The 24,763-nt window shown below is 43.7% G+C and overlaps 1 protein-coding gene across 4 annotated transcripts in view; it reads left to right on the forward strand.

Moving 5' to 3' along the window:
- The first annotated feature begins 3,127 nt into the window (after positions 1-3,127).
- LOC143843131 (phospholipid scramblase 1-like) overlaps positions 3,128-24,763 on the forward strand; it is a 29,109-nt gene continuing 7,473 nt past the window's right edge. For 2 of the 4 annotated variants that reach the window (XR_013233467.1, XR_013233468.1), the window contains exons 1-9: positions 3,129-3,354; positions 7,282-7,314; positions 7,668-7,729; positions 10,671-10,825; positions 13,125-13,167; positions 15,657-15,850; positions 18,419-18,580; positions 19,965-20,126; positions 22,436-24,103. Coding sequence is in view for 1 of the 4 variants with exons in the window: in XM_077348752.1 (XP_077204867.1) it covers positions 7,313-7,314; positions 7,668-7,729; positions 10,671-10,825; positions 13,125-13,167; positions 15,657-15,850; positions 18,419-18,580; positions 19,965-20,126; positions 22,436-22,468 (813 nt within the window). In the remaining 3 variants the exon portion in view is untranslated. Of the gene's footprint in view, positions 3,355-4,422; positions 4,563-7,281; positions 7,315-7,667; positions 7,730-10,670; positions 10,826-13,124; positions 13,168-15,656; positions 15,851-18,418; positions 18,581-19,964; positions 20,127-22,435; positions 24,623-24,763 lie in introns of those variants that run through there. The other 2 variants (XR_013233469.1, XM_077348752.1) reach the window with 2 other exon arrangements.

Below are 24,763 nucleotides of genomic sequence, written 5' to 3' on the forward strand. Positions count from 1 at the left end.
GGTGTTCAAAAATTGCTGGTATTATTTTGGCTTAGGTATATTGAGCCTCTTGTGGCGCAGAATGGTAAGGCAGCAGACAATCAGTCTGAAGCTCTGCCCCTGAGGCTGGGAGTTCAATCCCAGCAGTTGGCTCAAGGGTGACTCAGCTCTCCATCCTTCCGAGGTTGGTAAAATGAGTACCCAGCTTGCTGGGGGGTAAACGGTAATGACTGGGGAAGGCACTGGCAAACCACCCTGTATTGAGTCTGCCATGAAAAACGCTAGAGGGCGTCACCCCAAAGGTCAGACATGACCCGGTGCTTGCACAGGGGGGATACCTTTACCTTTATATTGAACCGGAAAAAATCAGTATTTTCTGATATTCCTAAATCCCAATACTGGTACGTGATTTGGAAAAGGCAAAGGAATTTTTTGCCTACATTATAGCCTATCAGGACCATTCTAGTTAATGGTCCCCATAAACTATAATGGAGAATTGATTTGGGGTTTCTTTGCCTTGGGGGGGGCAGGGCTGAGGTAAATGCACAATAGCTGCTAGTGACTTTATTCAACACCCCCTCCAAGTTTGAAAAAGATTGGGCCAGGGGGTCCAGTTTCATCAACCCTCAAAAAATGTGTCCCCATCCTCCATTGTTTCCAGTGGAGGTGGAGGAAACATTTAAACTTTAAAGGGAATGCTGTCCTTTTAAAAATCATATACCGTTTGTGATCGGGTAAGTGAACTCTGGAGGCATTTAAAGGGCACTCAGTCCCTCTAAATATTTTCTCCAAGCTGAGATTTCACTCTGAAAGCATTTAAAAGGACTGAGAGTCCTTTAAATGCATATCAAACTCAGCTATCAGGTGGTCCTGAAAAATTCCAAAAATTGTTGCAATTTTTGGGGGGTTGTCCATTTTGTTACCCTAAATTTATATTAAATTTTTTTTTGGAGGGGGTGATTCTAATAAGTAACAGGAATTTTTTACCTGTATATACTTGGATCCCTTGCCACAATAAAAAAAAATGCATAGATGAATTTGAAAAATAAATTTGAAATGATGTTGTTGGAAGGGTTGAGGAAATAACTACCCCTTGTGCCAGGGAGAAATTGAGAGGTTGAGATGCCAGCAATTTCAGATAGCTGAAAAACATCAAAAAAAAAAAAGGTAAGGCAGCCAACATGCAGTCTGAAGCTCTGACCATGAGGCTGGGAGTTCAATCCCAGCAGCCGGCTCTAGGTTGATTCAGCCTTCCATCCTTCCGAGGTCGGTAAAATGAGTACCCAGCTTGCTGGGGGGTAAAACGGTAATGACTGGGGAAGGGAATGGCAAACCTCCCTGTATCGAGTCTGCCAAGAAAACGCTGGAGGGCGTCACCCCAAGGGTCAGACATGACTCTGTGCTTGCAGAGGAAATACCTTTACTTTCCCCTTATTCTCCTTCAAAAGATAATACAAGTTTTCTCACGTTCGTTTTACAAAAGATTCTTTTAAATGTATCTTTTAAAAAACGCAAATCAAGGTACTTGTTTGGAATGTCTCCAAATACTTCCACTTTCTGTCCCCACGGCTCCTTCATTCTGTCCTGTCGACAGAAGCAGCCACATTCTGCTGTCAAGGTAAGGTGACTCCCAATGCATTACCTTACAACAACTGACTGCAAACAACAATTGCAGCAGAACAAAAACTATGATAGCCATCACAGTGTTGTCATCTGATGTAAACTTCCTTATGTAAACAACAAAAGAGGGGGGGGAAACTCAACCCAAAATCTTCCAATTTGTGTCAAAAGGGTCAAACTACAACAAAATAAAAGTACTAATTATATAGTATGTAGTACATATCAGGCTATAATTTACAAGCATTTCTGGTGGATGAATATGTCCTATGAAACATTAGAAACCGAATACATTTTGGCTTCTACAGCCTTCCTTAGTGATCACAAATACATTAGATATACATAAGACACATTCAGAGAGCATTATATATTTTTCATAACCAAGTATCGTATGGCTAGGCAAAGAATTTCTTATACAGCAGCCCATGGGTTCTTCCTCATGATGTCTACTCATACAGCTTTTATCTGGTCTGGAATGTTCAACGGTTCTAGATATAACACCAACCAGTAGATAGAGTTGAATAGCCATGGTTATGAAAAATGGTAACACTGCTCTCCCCAACCAGTGGTCAGGGTCATGCCCACTAAACTTACTAACCCTTTCTGATCTAAAGGGAATATAGGTGTACCATCTTGGCACATCTTGGCACTGGTGACCCAGGAAGAGGTCTGGCAAACCCACTTCCTGTGATCGGAAACTGCCAATGTGCATAGCATCACTAATAAAATAGTGAACCTTGCCTGAGCAAAACAAGGATGCATTCATCTCAGCTGTCATAAAGCCCATCATGCAAAGCAGCAATTCTCCACAGGGGAAATGATCTGTATGATCTGCAGGTGTCTTTGGGAGATCTCCAACCACCACCAGAAGACTGGCAATTGTAGCAAGACCTGAGAATATGTTTTCCCAGGGTCAGAAATGGCTGCCAGGGCAAGGGGAAACATGGGAAGAGAATCCTTGTGCAAGCTGTGTAGAACCCTTGAATTGGATCCAGGCACAGTAGCTCTCAGCTAGGGATGCCAGCCTCCAAGTGAGACCCAGGGATCCTCTGGAACTACAGCACATCTCCAGATGACAGAGATCAGTTTCCCTGGAGAAAATGGCTGCTTTGGAAAGTAGAAACTCTGGCATCCCCACTGAGGTCCTTGTACTCTCCCAGTGCCATCCCCAAATCTCCAGGCATTTCACAACCTGGATCTGGCCTCTTCCCTCTGCATCCCTCTCCAGAGGCAGGCGAAAATGGGCAACCGTGGGGCTGGGGAGAAACACTGCCAGATCCAGGCTGGGAAACTCCTGAGATCTGGGGCAAGAGTTTGGGGAGAACAGGGACCTTAGTGGGGGCACAACGGCATTTGGAATCTGTCCTTCAAAATCCCCATCTACCATCACCCCCACGTGCCCAGGAGCCGTCCAGTAGGATGGTGGTTTTATTTCGTCTCATTGTAAAAAATCGTATGCATTCATGAGGAGCCGCTTAAAATCATCGATTCCACATTCCCCCTCTCTCACGCAGTTTCCCAATCTCCTTGAAGCGGCCATTAAGCCTCGCGGCACGCCCTCCTGCAACCTGGACCAACGTGAGGATGCTGTTCTATGGAAAAGCAGCCGCCTTCGCCCGCGTCCGTCTTGTTGACGTTTCGTTCCTCCCTTTCTTTCCCCTCCTCCTCTCGCCGCCCCTTTCCCGTGGAGAGGAGCCGAAGCGCTACCGTCCGTCGGACACGGACGGCCCAGCAGAGGCAAGCAACGGAGCTAGCCAGGTACTGACCGCGCCCCCTGGGAAAAGCGGGGGAGGGGGGAAGAAGGGACAGGAGGCGGCTGGCCATTCAGACGAGCGTGTGCGCCCGGCTGCTCCCATCCAGTTCACCAAACGGGATCCGGTGCATGGCGCTCTGCCAAGACACCCCCTCCCCCAATTGCTTTCAACAGTGAGGAGGGGGCAGAGGACGCTGGCGAGGTGGTTTCGCTTTCGTTTCTTTCCGTGCTGCCCTTGCGGTGCTCCCCCCATCACTTCTGAAGGTAGTGCGCAGATCTCTCGATCTCCTTGGGCTTCCTCCCGAGGCCGACGCGATGCGATGCCCCTCTTAGGCAACCCTTCGCTTACGAGTCTGGGATGGTTTGAGCCTCCAGTTCCGCAAACGGCGTACCCAGAGTGTGGAGCGCTTTGCTTTCCCGTCCTGTCTGCCTCCCGAGATCACTAAGGGGGAAGCAGCCTGGGTAGTGAGAGCGATGGGTCCCTTCTCCGGTTCTTGCGCCTTTCTTAAAAGACTGGACTAGGTAGCTTTTGTTTTAGTATGGAATATTTTTGTTCCAATATTGGCACAGTTACCTTAGAGGCTTAAAGTATAATCTTTGCTTAGAAAAAATAAAGGGTATTTCAGGTTTTGGATAGCATTAATGGTTCTAGCAAAGGTTTTTGTAAACATAATTCAGTTACTGAATGCTTCCTTATGTATGCTGTCCCAGGGTACATTTAATAGGGCAAGTGTCTTTTGTGCAGAATTGCTGGATTCTGACTTGTAAGTGTTGGGGAATGACTTCTGAGGCTTTGGAGGGCCACTGGCCAGCAGAGCAGACAATGGGGTGTATCCCACCATTAGTAGACTTCATTCATTGAGACTTTCCTACTATTTCCTTTTTCAGTCCATGGAGCTATGAAAAAAAATTCTATTGGACAGTTGCAGTAATAAGGCACTTATTTGGGAGGAAAGTGGGATGGATGGGTACAAAAAACGCATACTCAGGTTGCTGAGTGGGAAAACATCAGGGAAGGGTATTGCCTTCATGCCGTGTTTTGGGATGATAGACATTTTCCTCTGATTCTGCAGGTCTAGACCACACTTTCTCAGCCAGGGTATCATGAAACCCTGGTGTTTATTGATGGCCCTGGAAAGATTTCCCAAAACCAAGATTGTATAAGGATGACTCATTGCCTGATTGGCTGTCTATCCTAGGAATGACCAGTCAGGTAGGTTATCCTGTCCATGGCTGCCTCCCCCTCCATCTTCTTTCATGGGGAAGTTGAGTTGCCCACTCTATTGGCATACCTCCAGATGGTAAACAATCTGGAGAGCGGGGGCTCGGAGGTGGGGAGAGCCTGGGATGCGGCTCTATCCCAGCCTAAGCACCCGCCATGGGGGGCCGTGAGACCTCATGAATGCCATGCACTGCCCCAACCAGGGTGGACCTGGTGTGTGGAGTTTGTGGAGCCTCAGAGAGCTGCCACCTCTTGGAACAGCCTGTGCATGCCAGCACCGCACCGATCTGAGGGGCAGAATGTGGTGTATGTGGGGCCTGCCAGTGCCACTGGCCCTCGGCATGCTGGTGCTGCCCCAATTGTGCAGCATTCACAGGTCCGCCAGTGCTAGCACCCATTGTATGCCTCCATATAGCAGGCTTTGTGGTTAATGTTTTATATGTTTTTAAAATGTGTGAAACGTTTTATCAGGTGATATGAACATATATAATCATGTCAACTCCCCCTCCCTCCTCCCAAAATGGCTAATGATGGGCCTGGAGGGGGTGGGATGGAGTAGGATGGGCACGTGCACAGCTATGCTTTCCAGCCATATTTTGCAGGATCACATTACTTCCTGGTTTCTCAAAGCCAAAGGAAGGTTTCATGGGTTTCTCAATGGTAAAAAATTGCAAAAGCCTGCTATAGACTGTTCCGTACTGACAGAAGAGTCAGCAAGAGGATGTCAAGTTCTCGGAGAGCTGATTGTGACGTAATTTAAAATACATTTGCAGAACAGTCCAGAGGAAGCAGAGCAGGGCTCTAAAAATCAGCTGCCACCCACCAGAAAAAAGGCTGGCCCCATGTGAATCCTTCAGTGAAGCCAGGAAGAAGCAGGGGGTGGGGGGGAGGGAGAGGAAGAAAGATTGATCAAGACATTGCCTAGCCTGAAGCAGCACAAAACAATGACGTGAGCCAGCTGGCACCCTGCCAAGCTGGCACTCTCCTGTCTGGGGGGGGGAGACTTTTATTTCCTCTTGCATGATCTCAGTCTATGGGTGATGCAATTCATAATAATAATAATTTTAAAAAATCCTCCCTGTCCTCCCGAAATAGACGCCCATTCCCATTTGCCAGAGAATGCCATGTACTGCAATAATGACGCTAATGTACTAATAAAGCAACAAATAAACCAAGTGGAAAATCACGCTCTGGTGTCTCACGGGTGTGAACAGATACGAAGATCCTTCCCTCTGGTCAGCTTGCAGTGACTGTAAAACCACCAGAATTACGTCGGGAGATAACTATCTGGGAAATCGGTTTAATCTAATCAGAGACCATCTAATGGGGGAGGCAGAGTCTGGTCGATTATACTGATGCCTGGCTTCTGTCTGGGCTCCTTCAGCTGCCATGTGTAGCTGAGACAAAGAGATGGAAAATAGATGTTTCTGTGCCTCCGTTCATTGTACTCAGCAAGGGTCATATTGAAGTGGCACCTTGATGGGTTTTTTTTTTTTAACTTTTCACATCTCATAGAATCATAGAGTTGGAAGAGACCTCCAACCCCCTGCACTGTGCAGGACACTTACAACCCTATTGCTCATCCACTGTAACCTGCTGCCCCCTTGAGTCTTCACAGAATCAGCCTTTCCAACAGATGGCTATCCAAGATGGAGAACCCACCACCTCCCGAGGAAGCCTGTTCCACTGAAAAACTGCTCTGTCCGGAACTTATATTGAACTAGTAATCAAGCCCGCTGCAGGGGAATGCAGCGGGCGCTAGGTCCTGACCTCAGTCATCGTCGGCGGTGGCGGGCTGGTCGGCGGCGGCGAGCTTGTTTCGTTGGCTTCGCGCGACTGCCGGGGGCTCCCTGGGTTGGCGGCCTGACGTGGCGAGAGGCGCTTTGCGCCTCTCGCCACGTCGGGCCGGGAGGAACTGCGAGCCGCGCTGTGCGCGGCTCGCAGCTCCTGGAGCTGGGAATCGGTCCCTCCGATTGTCTGTCGTGAGGAAATGTCCAATCCGGACCCTTCCTCATCACGGACTAATCCCACCTCTACCCCGCTTACCGAATTATATAGCCCGTGGCGCCACGGGCGGTTTAAAGATGTTAGAATTGGGAAAGCATGTGGAACTCTGGCAGCGCTATCAGGGCCTGGACTTGAAATCACAACACATTCCACCTGGTTGGGGGCAGGGCCAAACAAACTGTAGTCGAGACCAGGTAGATGTCTTAGGGCCAGGAATCACCAACAAATTGGTGTTAGCAGAGTGGAATGCTCTCTGGGGAGCATATGGGGGGAGTCTCACAGATCCACAAGGCCCAGACTGTGTAGTTCTTTAAAGATCAGTACCAAAACCTTGAACCTGATCCAGAACTCCATCAGTAGCCACTGCAGCTGCTGGTGGGCAGTTCAAATATGGGTTTTCCATATGGTGAATGGGCAATAAAGCAAAATGTAAATATTAAGATGTTAGCCCAGATGCCACGATTGCACTGTGGGATGTCTTAACCCTTCCTCTACTGCCTTCACTATGCTGACAGGGAAACTAGAAGTGTGGAGCTTTTCTATGTAATCTATACACTTCACCAGTCCAGTCACTCTTTGTCTCAGAACCTGTAGATAAGGTTAGCTGGGCTTTCGGGATTCTCCCTTGCTCCTCTCTCCCATCCCTAGCCTACTTCTTCCCTAAGAAGAGTTGTCACATAAAAATTATTCTTTCCCTTCCCAGAAACAACTGTATGTGGATCAATTGAAATAAAATGTGAGTAACCTATTTTATTACTACCCATCTTAATCTTAATCTATTTTGTTAATGTATTTTTCTGTTTTTTCTGGCCAAGTATTTCTAATTCTCCTGGGGTCACTGGGAAATTTCACTGAATACAGTTTTCAAAATTTAATTATTTCAGTATTAATTGAACAAATATTTCAGTCTGATGTGTTGAAATCTCTGCAGAAATAAATAGAAAGACTTCAAAGATAGTTGTTTTGGCGAGCAGGCTCATATCACTACTGATGGAACATAATGAAAAAATGAATGCATGGCCACAGTACACCACGAGGAATTGAGGTTGTAAGTATTTTTAAATGTCTGTTTCTCTTTGCTGCTAACAGGCCTGGAAACACTGGACCACATTACAGCTATCCTCAATATGCCCAGGGACCAGGCTTTCAAGGTAAGAAGTGGATGTCTATATTAACATTCTGATTCAGGGAAATGCATGCTTGTATTGTGGCCATAAGTAGTTACACTCCCACCAGGCAGGGCCAAGTCCACAGACTCTCACTGGGAGAGCATTCACGAGATGGAAAGAACACAATTACAATTACAAAATTCAGGAAGATGGATATTCTATGATAGGCCACCACCACCTCTGAATGGTTCTACAGCCACCCAAATCCCAGAGGCAGTTTTGGGGTCTATCAGGGGCTTAAACAGGCATCTGAAGGCTCGACTGAGGATACCACCCCCTCCCCGCTTGGGTGACGGACAGATTTTAGTCCACCTGCAGAGACTTATGGATTCCAAGAGATTCCTGAATGTTCTGTGGGACCTGATGCCCTCCGGCGTCTCGTTAACGGATTTGATGGAGGACTGGCAGTCCCGCCTGACAGCCGCTATTGACAAGATTGCTCCTAGGCGCCCTCTCCGCTATCGCCTCAAACAGGTTCCATGGTATACCTGGAAGCTTCGGGAGAGTAAGAGGGAAGTGAGACAGCTTGAGCAAGTGTGGAAGAAGACTTGTGTTGAGGTTATAAGAACATCTAATTGCACGCTTATGAAGGCTTATGAGAATGCAGTCAAAGTGGCGAAACAAGATTTCTACGCCATGGAAATCGTGTCCGCGAGCTCTCACCTGGCACAATTATTTAGGGTACTTCCGTCTCTTACTGCCCTCGAGGAAAATCGTCAAACGATAAGAAAATTGGATTTAAGCTGTACGGCTTTATCGAGCTACTTCGCAGACAAAGTTCTGTCACTCCACCACAACCTACCTGCCACGATTGATACAGTTAGCGAACTGAATTTGATGGCTTCAGGTGGCTCTCATTAACCGAAGTGGACAGATTATTAGGTTCTGTAAGAGCAACCATTTGCCTGTCCGTCTTGGTTGCTTAAATCAGGTGACCAGCGGATAAGAGGCCCTTTGAAGGAGACTAGACTACTGTAACTCGCTGTACACGGGCCTGTACTTGTCTCTGATCCGGAAGTTGCAACTGGTACAGATTGTGGCTGCTAGGGTCCTCACTAGGACATCATGGAGGGCCCATATCCAGCCAGTGCTGCGACATCTGCACTGGTTACCAGTTTGTTTCCGGGTCAAGTTCAAGTTTTTGGTATTGACCTTTAAGGCTATATGCGGCCTGGGTCCTGCCTACCTGCAGGACCATTTGGTTTCTTATGCCTCCTGCAGGGCTTTTTGCTCTGCGGGTACGAATCTACTGATAGTCCCGGGCGCTCAGGACGTTCGTCTTTTCAGCCCTGGCCCCAACCTGGTGGAATGAGCTCCTGGAAGAGGGCCCTGTTGGAGTTGTCAGCTTTCCACAGGACCTGTAAGATGAGGCTCTTCCACCAGGCATATGGTTGGGGCCAGTGTGGGGTCCCGACATTCGATCTAGGACTCTCTGTGTCAATCTGATTGCTCTGGTGCCTCATTCCCACTAGGAGAACAGCAGGATTGTTGTCCTCTGGCTTAATGTGAGGAATAGATAGTGTTTTTTGCCTGCCACCTTGGTATTAATAATATTTATTATTAAGGGGAATTATGGGGTTTTATTGTATTTTATCCCTGTAAACTGCCGTGAACCCAGTTGGGAACAGCAGTATATAAATCCAATAAATAAATAAATAAATCTTAACTCTGTCCAGAACTAAGAGGCCACAAAAGATTAAATGCTAGAGTGACACAAGAAAGGCACATGGTTCCCACGAGACAGACAAGTTTTGGGACTTGTGGGACAAGTGTCTTGTTTTATTAAGGTGCACAAAGGTAAATTCCATACTAGGAGTGAAAAATAAAGACTTTGTACAGTATTTCTAGCTAAGCACTTTTATACTTACTAAAGGATAGATGAATTGTAAAGTTCAGAAGCAACAAAAGAACTGCTGCTCTAGAATCTTCTAGCATTAGGAATCCCATTGGCTTATTCATTGAGTGGCCAAGAGTTCTCGTATTTTAAGAAAGAGAGAAAAGTACTTTTTTCTTTGCCTTCTCTACCAAATTCTTAATTTTTTAAATCTCTTATCATGTCACTCCTCTCAGTCATTTCTCCAAGCTGAAGAACCCTAAATTATTTACCTTTCAAACATGGGATGATTTTACATCCCTGTAACCATTTTAGTTGCCCTTTTCCAATGCTAGAATATCGTTTTTGAGGTGCGGTGACCAGAACTGTATGGACTATTCCAAATGATGCTTCTTCATTTGTTTTCAGTCCTCTTCTTAATAATTCCCAGAATAATTGCAGTCGCACTCTGAGTCAAGTTTTTCAGTGAATTACCTACCTCAACCAAGATCTGTGTTCTGGTCAGTTACCACCAGTTCGGACCCTATCAACATTTACTTATAGCTAAGATTTTTGGCTCTAATGTGCATTATCTTTCACTTGCCCACATTAAGCCTCATTTGCTATGATGTTGCCCACTCACCCAACTTTGACAGATCTCTCTTGAACATTTCATAGTCCTCCCTGGTTTTCACCACCCTGATCAGCTTAGTGGCATCTGTAAAATTAGCCACATCACTGCTTACTCCCAGTCCTTCCTATTTGAGCAAAAGGGGGTGAAGGATTCATATCACTGGTACTCTGGGGTCTGCCTGTGGACAGTAAGGAGGAATATTATCCATTCAGTTCCTAAGATGATAACCATTGCCAGAACTCCCTTTCCTAATGGATTTTTGCAGCCGATATTTGGATACCCTGTAGGGTTTTTAAGGCAAGTGATGTCCAGAGGTAGTTTGCCATTGCTTGCCGCTGTATAAAGACTTTGTTGCTCATCTCTGATCCTAATTCTGACCAGATCTGACCCTGCTTAGCTCTTGAGATCGGATGAGATTGGGCCAGCCTGGTCTATCCAGGGCAAACTTGTTATGTTCTTTATTTATCTCTCTCAAGGAACTCCAATTTGTGCAAAACAGCCTGCTTCTAATCAACCAGCTCATCGACCTCCATCTGTCCAAGGCCAGTTCAATGCACCTGATGGTATAATTTGGATGCCAGCAACACCTCCAATTCTGAACTGTCCTCCTGGATTAGAATATTTAGCCCAGGTATTTTCAGCTTCTATATATAAACATTTCTTGTTTTTCCACCCACTTTCCTAATAAATAAGAATATATGAACATATATACATGCATATACACACACACACACCCAAAATATGTATGGGAAGTACTATATTTAGTTAAAGGATTTCTGTGTCACCTTTCCATCCCCAAGGCAGAAGACATCAAAACATGGACATATTTCAGTGCTTTAAAACACCACATTAAAACAATTAAAATATAAGTGTATGTAAAATTGTGGCAGGATGGCCACATTTTCCTGTAAGCGTGACTTCCCCAGCCAGATCACAACAAGCCCAGTCAGGAAGCTGGGGGAAAAAGTTGCTAATTGCCCCTCTGATAAGAGTGCCACCACCTTGAGTCAAATATGCCCTTCTCTGTTGAGAGCCAGCATGGTTAAGAGTGATCTGGAGAACTGGGTTTGGTTCCCTAATCTTCCACATACAAGACACCTTGTGCCACTCACATTTCTCAGAGCTTTCTCAGCTTCAGCTACTTCACAGGGTGTCTGTTGTGGGGTGAGGAAGGGAAGACGATTGTAAGATGCTTTGAGATTCCTTCAAGTAGTCAAAAGTGGAGTACAAAAACCCTTTATTCTCTCTCCTAGCATCACTCAAGATCAACACAACAGAGTTGTATTTCATTAGTGTGCCAGATGGCAAGCTGTTGAGTATGGAAATGTGTAGGCTATTTTGCTTAAACAATGTTATTACTACATGCCCCAGCTCAGGGTCCTTGGTACAGCTTGGTACAGGGTTCTTGGTACAAGACAGGTTCTTGGTACAGCTAAGCAGAATAAAGAAACATTACTGGCTAGCTACCTACAACCCTTGAAGTATCGATTCTTTGCTAGTTTGGTGTAGTGCAGGGGTAGTCAACCTGTGGTCTTCCAGAAGTCCATGGACTACAATTCCCATGATCCCCTGCCAGCAAATGCATTTGCTGGCAGGGGCTCATGGGAATTGTAGTCCATGGACATCTGGAGGACTACAGGTTGACTACCCCTGGTGTAGTGGGTAGGAGTGCGGACTTCTAATCTGGCATGCCGGGTTCGATTCTGCACTCCCCCACATGCAGCCAGCTGGGTGATTTTGGGCTCATCACAGCACTGATAAAGCTGTTCTGACTGAGCAGGAATATCCGGGCTCTCTCAGCCTCATCCACCTCACAGGGTGTCTGTTGTGGGGAGAGGAATGGGAAGGCGACTGTAAGCCGCTTTGAGCCTCCTTCGGGTAGAGAACAAACACCTCAACAGAAGACCCAGACAAAGGAACAAAATCCTCCCTATGTGGCTGCTACACTGTTAGCGAATTACATTGAAACTCATTATTAACAAACTGTGTTGTTAAACTTACATGATGTTGTGAACTCAAGTTCACAATGAAAGGTATCTCAAAGGAGAAGTAATATGACTGGTTTCAATTAACGATATAGTCAGGAAAAACACAGTCTCATTGCAACATTGTTGCTAAAGAAGCTTATGGAGTAACGTGGGACATTTCTGAATTCCCAGCCCCCTGGGAATACGGTTGTTTTTGAGATATTAAAATAAATAGTATGTAAATGATATATAAGCTGTTTTTTACTAAAAAAAGAAAAAAAAGCAATTTACTCCTGTAAATCAATCCAAAACAAATCAGTTATCAATGTTCACTGATGGTAAATCCTTGAGAATACAATCCTTGTCAATGTCGTTGAAGGTGAAGCCCTCCTGTCAAGTAGCCATGTTGTAAAAGTAGATAGAGAAAGTGACCTGTTTTGACCAAGCAGGAATATCAGGGCTCTCTCAGCCTCACCTCCCTCACAGGGTGTCTGTTGTGGGGAGAGGAAAGGGAAGACGACTGTAAGCTGCTTTGAGACTCCTCCTGAAAGAGAAAAGCGGCATAAAAGAACCAATTCTTCTTCTAGTCCTTTGTTTGCTTCTGAATCACTGTGGTGTGTGGTTTAAAATGTCCATAGCACTTTCTACAATGCTGTTTTCTCCTCCTGATCCTTTATCATCACACAATGTTCAGCACGCTGTATGTTTGAACATTCTAAGTTGAGTGCTATAGTGCTAAACCCGTATAGTACTTCAGTGGCACCATTGATATACCTTGACTCCAGTGGTTTCAAGGCATCTCAATGGTACTGTTAAGAGCATTGAAGTTTGGTCGCGTAGTTTAATAATAGGGTACCCAAAGTCATGAGATCATGGGGACAGAATAGAAAATAATTGGGAATATGAAACTTTAACTCATATTGCAGTTTTAATATGTGCTTTTCTTTTAAACCATTGTGACAGATTGATCAGATATTAATTCATCAGCAGACTGAATTTCTGGAAGGTGTGTATTTTATTACACTACTTGAGGTTCTTGGTACATCTCAAATACTTGTTCTTCAGCTTCTTCTGTTTGATTTGCAAAAACATTGCCCATTTGTAGCCCCTAAAATACAATGTAAATTGTTTACATAAACATGAGTTGCATCTAATCAGACTGCATGATTATAGTGAATATTAAAGTAGTGGATATTATATTATATCCCACACCCCACAGCTGTGCCATTTGCTGTAAGTGATACACCCACAGGAAGAGGGGGAGAGGACAACTGGCTGTGGAGAGGGGAAGAAGAGGCAGGTGAGGCATGGTGGAAACAGGCCAGACACCAAAGGTGGCAATGGACACCTTTTCCTGGCCATGATGGCAGGGGGGAGTGAGGGGGTGGAGTGACAAGGCTGAAAAAGCCATCCAACCCCCCACCCCCCATCTCCTCTTTGTCCTGTGAAGTGGTGGCCTCACTGCATTGGTGGTCCTCACTGCAACTTCTTGTCCTTGTCGAGAATAGTGAATGTGTTAATAAAACAGAATGTCTATCAATGAAGCTAGGGTCATATAATATGCAGAACATACAGGGTCAGACCATGCAATGTTATTTGCACCTTGCTGAACTATGTGCCTCCTCACTCTACTCATGACTGAGGCAAACACAGAGACAGTGACATCATTTCACAGATGAAAATAGGTAACCTCTTGTATATTTTGAATTCTCACTGCTTTAGCATACCTTTGTTCTAATATTACATATTATTGACTTTTGAAGGCTCCTCTCTGTCTGATACATTCTGCGTTAATTTGTTCTACAAAGGGCTGTCTTACACATGCTTCTAAACCTGGGTGTCTTAGTAATCCCATGACAAGTTAAATTTATGAACATCATAATTTTATTTATTTTTGAATTTCACTCCCTCATTTTTTTTTTAAATTCACTCCGGTGGACTTTTTTTTTTTAAGCTAAAACTCAAATTAATATCTGAACACACAGCTAAAAGAGGATGGAAGAAACCAAATAATCTCTGTGCTTTCCTCCTTTGCTCCTATCCACAGTTGTGGTTTCTCTATCAAGCCAGCTTGTTCAGCACTTTCTCATCAAGGGCAAGAGGTTGTGGCAGGGGCTATGGTGCCCGGCGTGTTCCTGCCATGCCTTGCCCACTTCTTCCCCTCCCTCCTACCAGCCAGCCATCCCTTCCCCCTCCTTCCATGAGTGTATCACTTACAGCTACTGGTACAGCTGTGGGATGCAGGAAAGAGGTGGCTTTATGCAATTTATATACCACCTCTCACTGTGGTTGATCTGGTTGATCCACTCTTCGGAGCCCATCAGTATCTTCCTCTGGCAAATCTCAGCCTGACACTGAGAGGCTGTGTGTCCAAGGCTGATTGAGGAAGAGCTGTCATTGGCAGCCGCCATCATCTACTAATGGCTCAGGTTCTATCCCTACATGCAACCAGTTTAGGCTTTGCCAGACAGTTACTTCATCAGCTGCTGTTGTCATGGTCAGAAGCACCATCATGGTCATGGCTGCCACTCTACAAACTGGAGAGACAGTTTGGTGTAGTGGTTAGGAGTGCGGTCTTCTAATCTGGCGAGCCGGGTTCGATTCTGCGCTCCCCCACATGCAGCCAGCTGGGTGACCTTGGGCTCGCCACGGCACTGATAAAATTGTTCTGACCGAGCAGTGATATCAGGGCTCTCTCAGCCTCACCCACCCCACAGGGTGTCTGTTGTGGGGAGAGGAATGTGAAGGCGACTGTAAGCCGCTTTGAGCCTCCTTCGGGTAGGGAAAAGCGGCATATAAGAACCAACTCTTCTTCTTCTTCTTCTACATGCCTCCCTGAAAGCAATACAATTCACTCCCTTCTCACAAACTGCTCAGCCTGCCACACCTCCCAGGCTGCCCCCCAACCTAGGACACAGCTGGGCCTGCAGCTGCCCATTCCTTCACTAAGTGCTAGCAGCCATTTGCCTAAGCTTCTATAATGAGCTACCCCAGCAATCAGTGGGCAACGGACTCCCTTTTTCCTGCTGGTGATGCCATGCTCTTGTCTTTTCCTCTTCGGATTGTCCCTATGGCTGCCACAATAGATGCTTTCATATACATCTTATGCAACAATCCAATTCTCACAATTTAAAAAAAATAGTTTTCTACCTCTGCAATCTTCCTTGGGAACTTTTCATTTCAAATAAATGCAGCTCAAATGTATTTAGAGCTTATGTGTAGGGTAGGACAATGAATATATGCTTAAGCATGTTTAGGTATATTAGTGTATGAGCCTAGAGACAAATATTTTTTTAACTAATGCTTTGAACTGGATTTACATTAGAAATTCTATTTAGAGGTATTTGTTTGTTAAGGTGACGAACACAGATGCTTTTACAAGGCGCAAGAATACTAAATTTTAGATGAAGTTACGACCCTATATTTTGCTAGTATATATTTGTATAAGAATGTGAGTGAACTAATCCGCCTACCTTTATGTTGGTTCCATTATAGCCATGACAAGCATTGAATCAAACAACAAGTATCAAATAAAAAATGCACTGGGACAAATGGTCTACTTTGCAGCTGAGAAGAACGGCTTCTTTACGCGAAACTTGCTCGGGCCCTCGCGGCCAATTAAACTAGAGATCTCTGACCGCTTGGGCCAGCCGGTTATGCTGCTCAGAGGCTCTTTCTGGGAGGAGGAGGTAAAACAGATCTTGTGCCTTGGCTTATGTTTTAAGTTTTCTCTTCCGTTATACTAGAGTTTTTTAATCAAAATGAGACGGACATTGGAATCCTTTATTATGTAACTTAATTTATGTTAGTTGACCGTCAAAGGTTTATTTTTGTATTATTTATGAATAAATAAGATGGGATGGAAGGTGTCACTTTACTGGGAAATCATAACTTTCTTAAAGCATTTAAAAAATGATCCTGCTTCATGTATTAACCTTGCAAACGTGGTTGCTGTGGAAAACCCAAACTGCGCAGTTGGATTTTCAAAATGATCTTTCTTCAGATTGTTTCCCCAAATCCTCTCTTTAGATCAGCTTCTACTTTTTTAGCATCGCCTTGCCTATACTGTTGCTTAATGGCTGACACTTATTCTAGCCTTTTTCTTCTCCTTTGTGGCACACCCCCACTGTAATTTTGGGGGTGGTTTGCAGAAATCTTTTATTAACTGGATTCTTCACAAGAATGCAAGAGGATAAAACAGAGGACCTCTACTGGCCACTTGTAAAATTGTTTGAGGCCGTTTTTTTTTAAAGTCAAAAACATGTCTATGTTAAAAAGATTGGCTCATCTAATAGAGATACAAACCCAAGATTTCAAAGTATTTATAGATGAATTGGTCAAAAATATCTCCAAGGAGATCCAAGATGGCAAGGAAGAAGTCTCCAATAGGAATGATGGATCAATAACAGTGGCTGATGACAGCTTTAAACAAGGTGGAAAACCAACAGCAGAAGAGAAATCTGAAATTCATATCTTCAAGGAGATCCAAGATGCCAAGGAAGAAGTCTTTAACAGGAATGATGGATCAATAACAGTGGCTGATGACAGCTCTAAACAAGGTGGAAAACCAACAGTAGAAGAGAAATCTGAAATTCTGGAGACGGAAAATGGGATGCCGGAGTTCTGCAGCCCAGATAAGGACACCCTTTTTAAAAAGACATACAGCCATCTCAAAGCAACAGTGTACAAAAATCAATCAAAAGAAATATGGATCTGCAGTGAAAGTAACCGATTTAAAGGAGCTCTTTGGGGAAAAAATTGTATTGATACTGGAGTCCAGGAGGTGCAACGGCCTCAAGATCTATCGATGCATATTCTGCGGGAAAGAGTACAACTGCACTTTCTACGCCAAAGGCCAATGGGACAGAATATAAGTCTACGGGAACGACAAGATGTAGCAAGCCTCGAGATGAGACCCCCTTAAGAAGACCGAAAGCTCATATTGTTTTATGTTTAATGTTATACTGTATTCTATATTTCTATTTTTATGAAAAAGGGGAAGCAGTGTCTCTTTCTCTCTTGTTTCTTGTTTCTTTTCCTTTGTAGGCATATAGGTAATATAATCATTAGTGTTGGAAATATAAAATGGGGTTCTCCCCCCTTATTTTTTCTTTCTTCTATTAGTGTATTGTTCTAGGGCCAAAGCCTACACTGACCTGTAGAAAATGTTTAATGTTAAGCTTTCAACTTAAATCTGAAAATATACCTGTCAGGATGGCTCTTAGAATGGGTCAAGTATAAATTGTTTTGTAGATGTATCAGAATTAAGGATAAGGAGAAGCTATAGAAGACTGAAAGCTTATATTGTTCTATGTTTAATGTTAAGCATTTAATCTAAACCTGGAAATCTTATTATTCTCTGTATTAACAACATATACTGTATCCTACATTGCTATTTTTATGAAAAAGGGGAAGCAGTGCCTTTTTTCTCTCTTGTTTCTTTTCCTTAGTAGGCATATAGGTAATATAATCGTTAGTGTTGGAAATATAAAATGGGGCTTTCCCCCCTTATTTTTTTTATTGGTGTATTGTTATAGGGCCAAAGCTCATATTGATCTGTAGAAAATGCAAAGCTCTCAACTTATATCTGTCAGGATGGCTCTTAGAATGGGTCAAGTATAAATGGTTTTGTAGATGTATCTGTATTAAGGATAAGGAGAAATTATGAAATCCTTTTGTAATTTTTTTTCTTTGTACATCTTTAAGGCAAAGCCCTACTTTCCTCTCCCTTCATCAGGGTACTTATACAGGGCCAAAACTCATACTGTGCTATAAGAAATGTTTAATGTTAAGCATCTAACTTAAACCTAGAAATATCTGCCAGGATAGCTCTTAGATTGTATCAAGCAGTTAACGTGAGGTCTACGATCTCTCAAGTAAGTTGATTAATAATAACTTTTCTTTTGTATATCTAAACAGGCCTTTTTTTTTTAATGTAGTGGAAATGTGAATGGCTCTTAGACTCATGGCTCTTAGAGTTTTGTGCAAAAGTTTATATCTCTGTGGAGTCAATGTGGGGTCGTATATTTTCAAATGATGATTATATTTTATTTACTGCTTTTTGTATCAATAACTCGTGTTGCATCCTATATTTCTATCTTTATGAAAATAAAAAAAATCATTACATAACAAAAAAAAAGAATGCAAATTCAAGCTACGTTGGTGACAATGACTAGCCTGGGAAAATTTCCTTGTGCTATAAAAATTGAAGCTTAATTTGTTTTATTCTGAAGATGCTGTTTTTTTGTTTTTTAAAGCTTGATGTTCAGGCACCTCCAGGAACACCAATTGGGTACATTAAACAGCTCTGGGATCCTTGCTTGACTGAATTCAGTATCCAGAATGAAGCACAAGAAGTAGTATTTAAACTTGTTGGGTCCTGTGGATTATGTGGCTGCACTGCGGGTGATGATTTTGAGGTAAGGTAGTCTTGCAAACCATGTTCAATGGTTGATCATGTTGGCTAATGGCCTTTGTATTGCTGTGGATTGAAATCTGACATTTTAAACTGGGACTGTTCAAAGTTTGGGGGGAAATGGCAAAGGGCTGAATTAGTTATGGTGGGTGGAGGAGTTGTTTGCTTGTTGATGATATTTAGCTTAACATTTAAACCGGCTACTTCATTTTATCCAAAGCTTCCTCCAAGATCAGAATGGCTAACATGAAGTTAGATACTATCTGCTTTTTTCTAGTGAGGAAAGGAGGACTAGCAAAAATGCTTGCAATTGATGGGAGGGGGGGGCAAGACAAAAGCCACGTGGGATGGAGATTGCAGAGCAGGTAAATTGGGCAAGATCAGGAGTTAAAGGCAGACCTGGGCAGAGTCTGCACTTACTTTGTTTATTCCATTGTCAATCCTGTTGAATTCAGATTGCTTTGAACTCGGATCTTCCTCTTCCCCCCTCCCTCCCCATTGAAACAGGAAAGTGTTCTGCATGTGGTTAGGATAGTTCAGAAGGGGGGGAGGCAAATGAAGACTCTTTCTTTGTTTTCTTGAAGGGGGGGAAGAGGATCAAAGAAGTCAGAGGAGGGAGGTAAAAATCCTTGAAGGGGGGGGATCGAAGAAGGCAGAAAAAGAATCCAATACCTAAAAAAATTGAGAAAAATTAGGGGCTTCCCCTTTAAGGCAAGTTTGTCACATGACCACCTGTGGCCAATCACGGGTCCTCTACCACGGAGGAGAGCCCAGATTCAAAACAGCCTTTAAATATTGAGGCTTAAAAGCACTCTAAGATATCGCACAATAAAGGTAGGGTCACTCCGGATCAATCCTTCTTGCTGCAGAAGGAAAATTTAAATCGCCCCATATCCAAACGGAAATCGCATTCTGTGTAGAGGGCAGGGACTGAATAAAAGCTTCGTGCAGTTTACACCCTGGTCTTCGATCCCTGTGCTGGTACCAGAATATGCACTGCAATGGTACCAAGAAAATGTCTAGTCTCCAGACTCAAGGTTAGTAGCTTCCCTACCTGAGATTCTGCCACAGTTAAAATCTGATAATGGGTCATGACAAAATTACTTTTCTGTTTGGGTCTGGAATAACTAGTTTTGTTTGATGGTTCCAGCCAAAATAGCTATAGAGTATTGTTTGAATGCTGAAAGATGTCCAAATCTGCTTGTTTTGCATTGTATCCATCATGACTGCTCACTTACAGAACAGCAGAGTTTGCAAACGACAATGGACATCCATGGATATATGTGTACTTTAAAAAATTATTTTAATCACAGTACCTGTTGACTTGGTAGCTGCACGAGTGAAATGATTTGTTTTTCCTATTTCAAAACTTATTTTTAAACAATTAGGTGATGACAACCAATGGGGAGTCTTCAGTTGGAAGAATTTCTAAGCAGTGGAGTGGTTTTGGGAAAGAGTTTTGTACAGATGCTGACCACTTTGGAATCCAGTTCCCACTAGACCTTGATGTTAAAATGAAAGCAGTCCTCCTTGGAGCTTGCTTCCTCATCGTAAGTTGAGTTGTCTCAATCCTACATCATCATCAGTATCTGCTCAGCACATTCTTTCACAATGGGAGAGGGAAGCACGTTTGTAGTGGTTCTGGTCCTACCTGGAAGGAAGGCTTGAAAAGGTGGTACTGGGGAATGACCACTCAGTCCTTGGACTGCTGAATCCCACAAGGTTCCATGTCTCAAATGTTCTTTAACATCCCAGAAGTTCTACCAGTGAATACAAGGTCTGATTTGGGATTTACAGTGTCACCAGTCCTGGTAGGGTGCCCTTCCCTTGAAAGAACAGTTCCATAGTCTGGGGATGTTCTTGAATCTAGACCTACATATGGATAAGCAGCTGGGAACTGTGGTCAGGAGTGCCTTTTACCAGTATTGACTTCTTAGTCAACTGGGCAGAAACTGTGTGGCCTCTATGATGCATGCCTTGTTTTGTATCTTGTTTACTGTAATGCACTGTTTATGGGCCACCCTTAAGAAGTGTTTGGAAATGTTGGTGCAGAGTGCTGAAGCCAGGATGGTGACTGGAGTGAGGCATAAAGACCACAGCAGTCTGGTCTTGAATTATTTTTGTGTTTCATTTGTTTTTCCTTAGTGATCCCTCCTTCCTGTCCAAAGTTTTAATTTTTTAAAATGTTTTTATATCCATTAATTTACTGATATTTTTTATTGGTTACAATAGTTTTTAAGATGTGGTTTTATTATATATGTTTAAATATGTTCCTCACTTTGGTGTCCCTTTTGAAGGCAGAAAGGTGAAGTATAGATATTATAAAAAATTAACTAATGTGTGCTGTCCTGCTGGGCTGCACCAATGCAACTGGGTGGAGAAGTCAGACCAGAGATCTTGCCAAAGCTCCTAGTCCAGCCCGGGAGTTCAGGAGCCAGAGAAGTCAGAGTTTACCATAGTGTGGGACGGGAAGCATGGTGAGGCGAAGCTGGAGTTGAAGAGCCAAAGCGTGAACAGTAGCCAGTGCCGGGGTTGAAGAGCAAAAGCGTAGACCAGGGGTAGTCAAACTGCATCCCTCCAGATGTCCATGGACTACATTTCCCATGATCCCCTGCCAGCAAACATGGGCAGGGGCTCATGGGAATTGTAGTCCATGGACATCTGGAGGGACGCAGTTTGACTACCCCTGGTGTAGACGGTAGATAATGCCAGAGGTCAAAGAGCTGAGATGAGGATGGTAGACGATCCAGAGGTCAAGGAGTTGAGAAGTACAAGAGCAGAGCTTCACCAAGATGAACCAAAGACATGAGTTCCAGAGAACAGGCAGAGCAAGTCATGCATTGACCCCAAGAGCCTTGCCTCAAGGCTCTACTGAAATAGCCAGAATCTGGGTAGGGCAGCTCTCAGCCAGAGAGACTGCAGCTGGAGCTCATCCTTGTCAGAGGAAGGCACAGCAGCTGGATCCCATCGACCCTGCCAGGCATGCTGATCTTATGACAGCTGTCAGGGTAGATCACCTTTGCCGACGCTGCTGCTCCAGTGATTGCCCAGGGCTTCCAGGGGTCTTGATCTACTGCCAGTGCTGCTGCTCCTCTGGTGAGGCCCTAGGTCTTATCCTGGGGCTTGATATGTGGGCTCAAAGTGGTGCTTCTCAGCCTGGCTAGGCCCAGTCTGCTCTTCATTGGACAAGTCCGAAGCCATATTTCCCAGCTGCTCCGGGAGTGGGCCAAGCGGCGCCTCTGAACTAGTGTACCCTGGTGCTAGCTCTGGTGGCGGACCCAGTGTGTGCATGACATAATGTAATTTAGGTTTTTCTTGCAAGCATAATTTTCCTGATCCCCATTGTCACGAGATGGACTCTGGAGTCCTTTCTGGAACTTATAGTACAGATGATGGTACTACACCAAGCCGCCATCTAATGTCAAAAAGAGGAAGGGGTGACTTGCACTTCTCAGAATTATAGTCAACAATTTAGCTTTGATGGTATCATTCTGTATTTATGTTGTAGCTCCCGTCTGCCTAGCAATCAGCTGTGGCAAAATTCTCACTGGTTTAATGTAGAAATCTATGGGTATAGGAAGCTATATGGATTTTATTAGACATTATGAGTTATCTTGTCATTAAATACAATGTGACAGATTTTGGAAGGAAGCACGTTGAAAAAGTGTGAGCAGTAAAGTGTGGTTCCCATTTCAGATTTCCAGTTTAAAATTATCAGTCTCCATTAACATGTATCCAGTGCAGGGTGTCACGTTCTGTCCATTAAAAAAATGTAACTTTTCTTCTCTTGGGTTATGTGCAAGAAATAGATTTGTGGGAAATAGGTTTTCATTGACAAGTTTATTTTTTTCTTCTGTAGGATTTCATGTTCTATGAAAACGGGCATCATTAAAGACAGTTGGAGCCTGGAAACAGGGTTGACTTCTGCATTGTGAACCATTCAAAGAAAACTTTTGTGCTACTGTTGTTCTTGCTTGGCTACAACTAAGTATAAAGCATATATGCACTTATGATCCCCATAGGGTATATAGGAGAACAAGTCTGTGGGTATCTGATGCTTGGGGAAGGGGGCTGTTTGTTGAAGTGCAGGCACCAAATTTCTGGAATTGCTACTGTTGCCTGACCTAATTGGGTCAAGGGCTTGGATTCCATGGGTCCTCAAAGAAAGTGCCCCTTTCTTCCACTGTTTCCAGTAGAAGGAAAAAGATATCATTTAAACTTTAAAGGGAACACATTTAACATTTAAACACTCTCCAAGCTGAGAGTTCACTACTACAGCATTTAAAGGGACTGACAGCCCTTTAAATGCACTTCAACTGTGGCTATATTTTCAGGATTTCTTGGTCTCAACTATTTTGGATAGCTTAAATAAATAAAATAGCTCAACTTAATTAATACCTGAAAAACTGTGGGCCATTCCGCACTGGGATCCATGTAGCAAATTGTTTGCTGAACGAAAAATTGCCATTTTAAATAGTGGAATTCGTTGTTATGCATACCTGCCTTCGTAGTGGAATCCAGTTGCGTTTCTATCATTTCCCACAGGGTTCCGGTCTCGGCAAAAATCGCTAGAAAGGAAGTGCTATTGCTGAGCTGTGTCCCGCCCCTGGCCGTCAAGCAGCCAATGGGCGACCGTTAGCATGCTCCCAAACAGCCCCTTTCCCTTTAAGGAAGATTTAAAAAAACACACACACACACACGTTGCAACGAATATGCGTTGATTTGTTGCAACGGAGAGACCCATCCAGCTAGCAGGTGATGTTTGAGCTGCCGTTTCATCGTTGCCACGCTCCCCCCGAGTGAAAAAAAAAATCCCCCCCCCCTCATGGGTGCTATTTTCGGCTGAAAACAGTGTGCAAAATAAAGTGAAAATAAACCAGCAAACGGGTCTCTATGATGCTTGTGCTTGGTGACTTTAAACAGAGGGACTGCAGCCGGGGAAGCCTCACTGGATAAACGAAGGCTTGCCGGTGCGTTGATCTCTGCCCGCTCAGAGAAAAAAAAATGGTGATCGCTTCACCGGAAGATCAGAGGAGAGAGCCAGGGGGAGGGACTTTGCAGAAACCGCAACAATGGTAACGCACAGAACTTTCCCGCTAGTGTTGCAGATTGGTTGCAGGAGTGTAGCGCTTTCCGGAGGGTGAATCCACTTTTTGGGATTTCCCTGAAAGCACTACAACAAAGCGCTTTTTGCGGATCGGTTTCAGGAGTGTTGCAGATTGTCAATGACGTTGTGCATAACGGCAAAACTGTAGCGATTTCAATTAGTAACCATTGTGCTATTTTGGATGAATGTAGAACAGCCATGTATGTTTCCCAGATCTTCAGCTGTCTCTGATGGGGATGGAGATGCCATTCTGTCACAGGACCAGGTTCTACCTGAATCTGATCTGGAGCAAACAGCCACATGAGATGCTGTCCCTGATAAAGAACAAGCAGATAGCTAAGTCATTAGGGAATGAATGGCACAGCTACTATTAAAGCATTCCATTGCTGTTGATAGTTCCAGCACCAGGTGTATGTTCTGGTCAGTATTTTACTTCATATATATTCTCTATTTTTATGGCTTATTTATGTTCTGGTCAGTATTTTACTTTTATATATATTTGGATTTTATATACTTTTATATATATATATTCGGATTTATATACCGCGATTCCCAATTGGGCTCACGGCAGTTTACAGACAATAAAAAAATCACTATAAAACCCCCATAATTACCCTTACTTATATTACTACAACTGCTAAGGCGGCAGGCGAAAAATCTGCTAACTCACTCACCCCCTTGACCGGGTTGTTTCATGTCCAATGTATACTTTATCTTACAAGGTTCATTGACAAATGTATGTAATCATTTTTATCTTGTCTTTAATATTGTCTTCAATAATCTTGTAATAATTTTACCATGGGCCTTTCTGTTATTAAATATAAAATATCAAATCTTTGTATTATCTGTATTAAATATAAAATATAAAATAAATTCCCCCTGACAAAGCCTACACAACAAAATGCATAAGGACTGTATGTAAAATAAATCTATTATCACCTGGCATTTTTTTTCCTTTTTGTTGTGTGACATATTGCTGGGTGAGGCCCACTTTTTTTTTATCCTTGGATAAACAATGAGTAGCAGGTTTAATACACACAGGTAATTTTCAGAGGTCTTCCTTTTTCTGTGCCTCCACCC

This window comes from Paroedura picta, chromosome 8 (assembly GCF_049243985.1).
Source record: "Paroedura picta isolate Pp20150507F chromosome 8, Ppicta_v3.0, whole genome shotgun sequence".
NCBI classification, from domain to species: Eukaryota; Metazoa; Chordata; class Lepidosauria; order Squamata; family Gekkonidae; genus Paroedura; species Paroedura picta.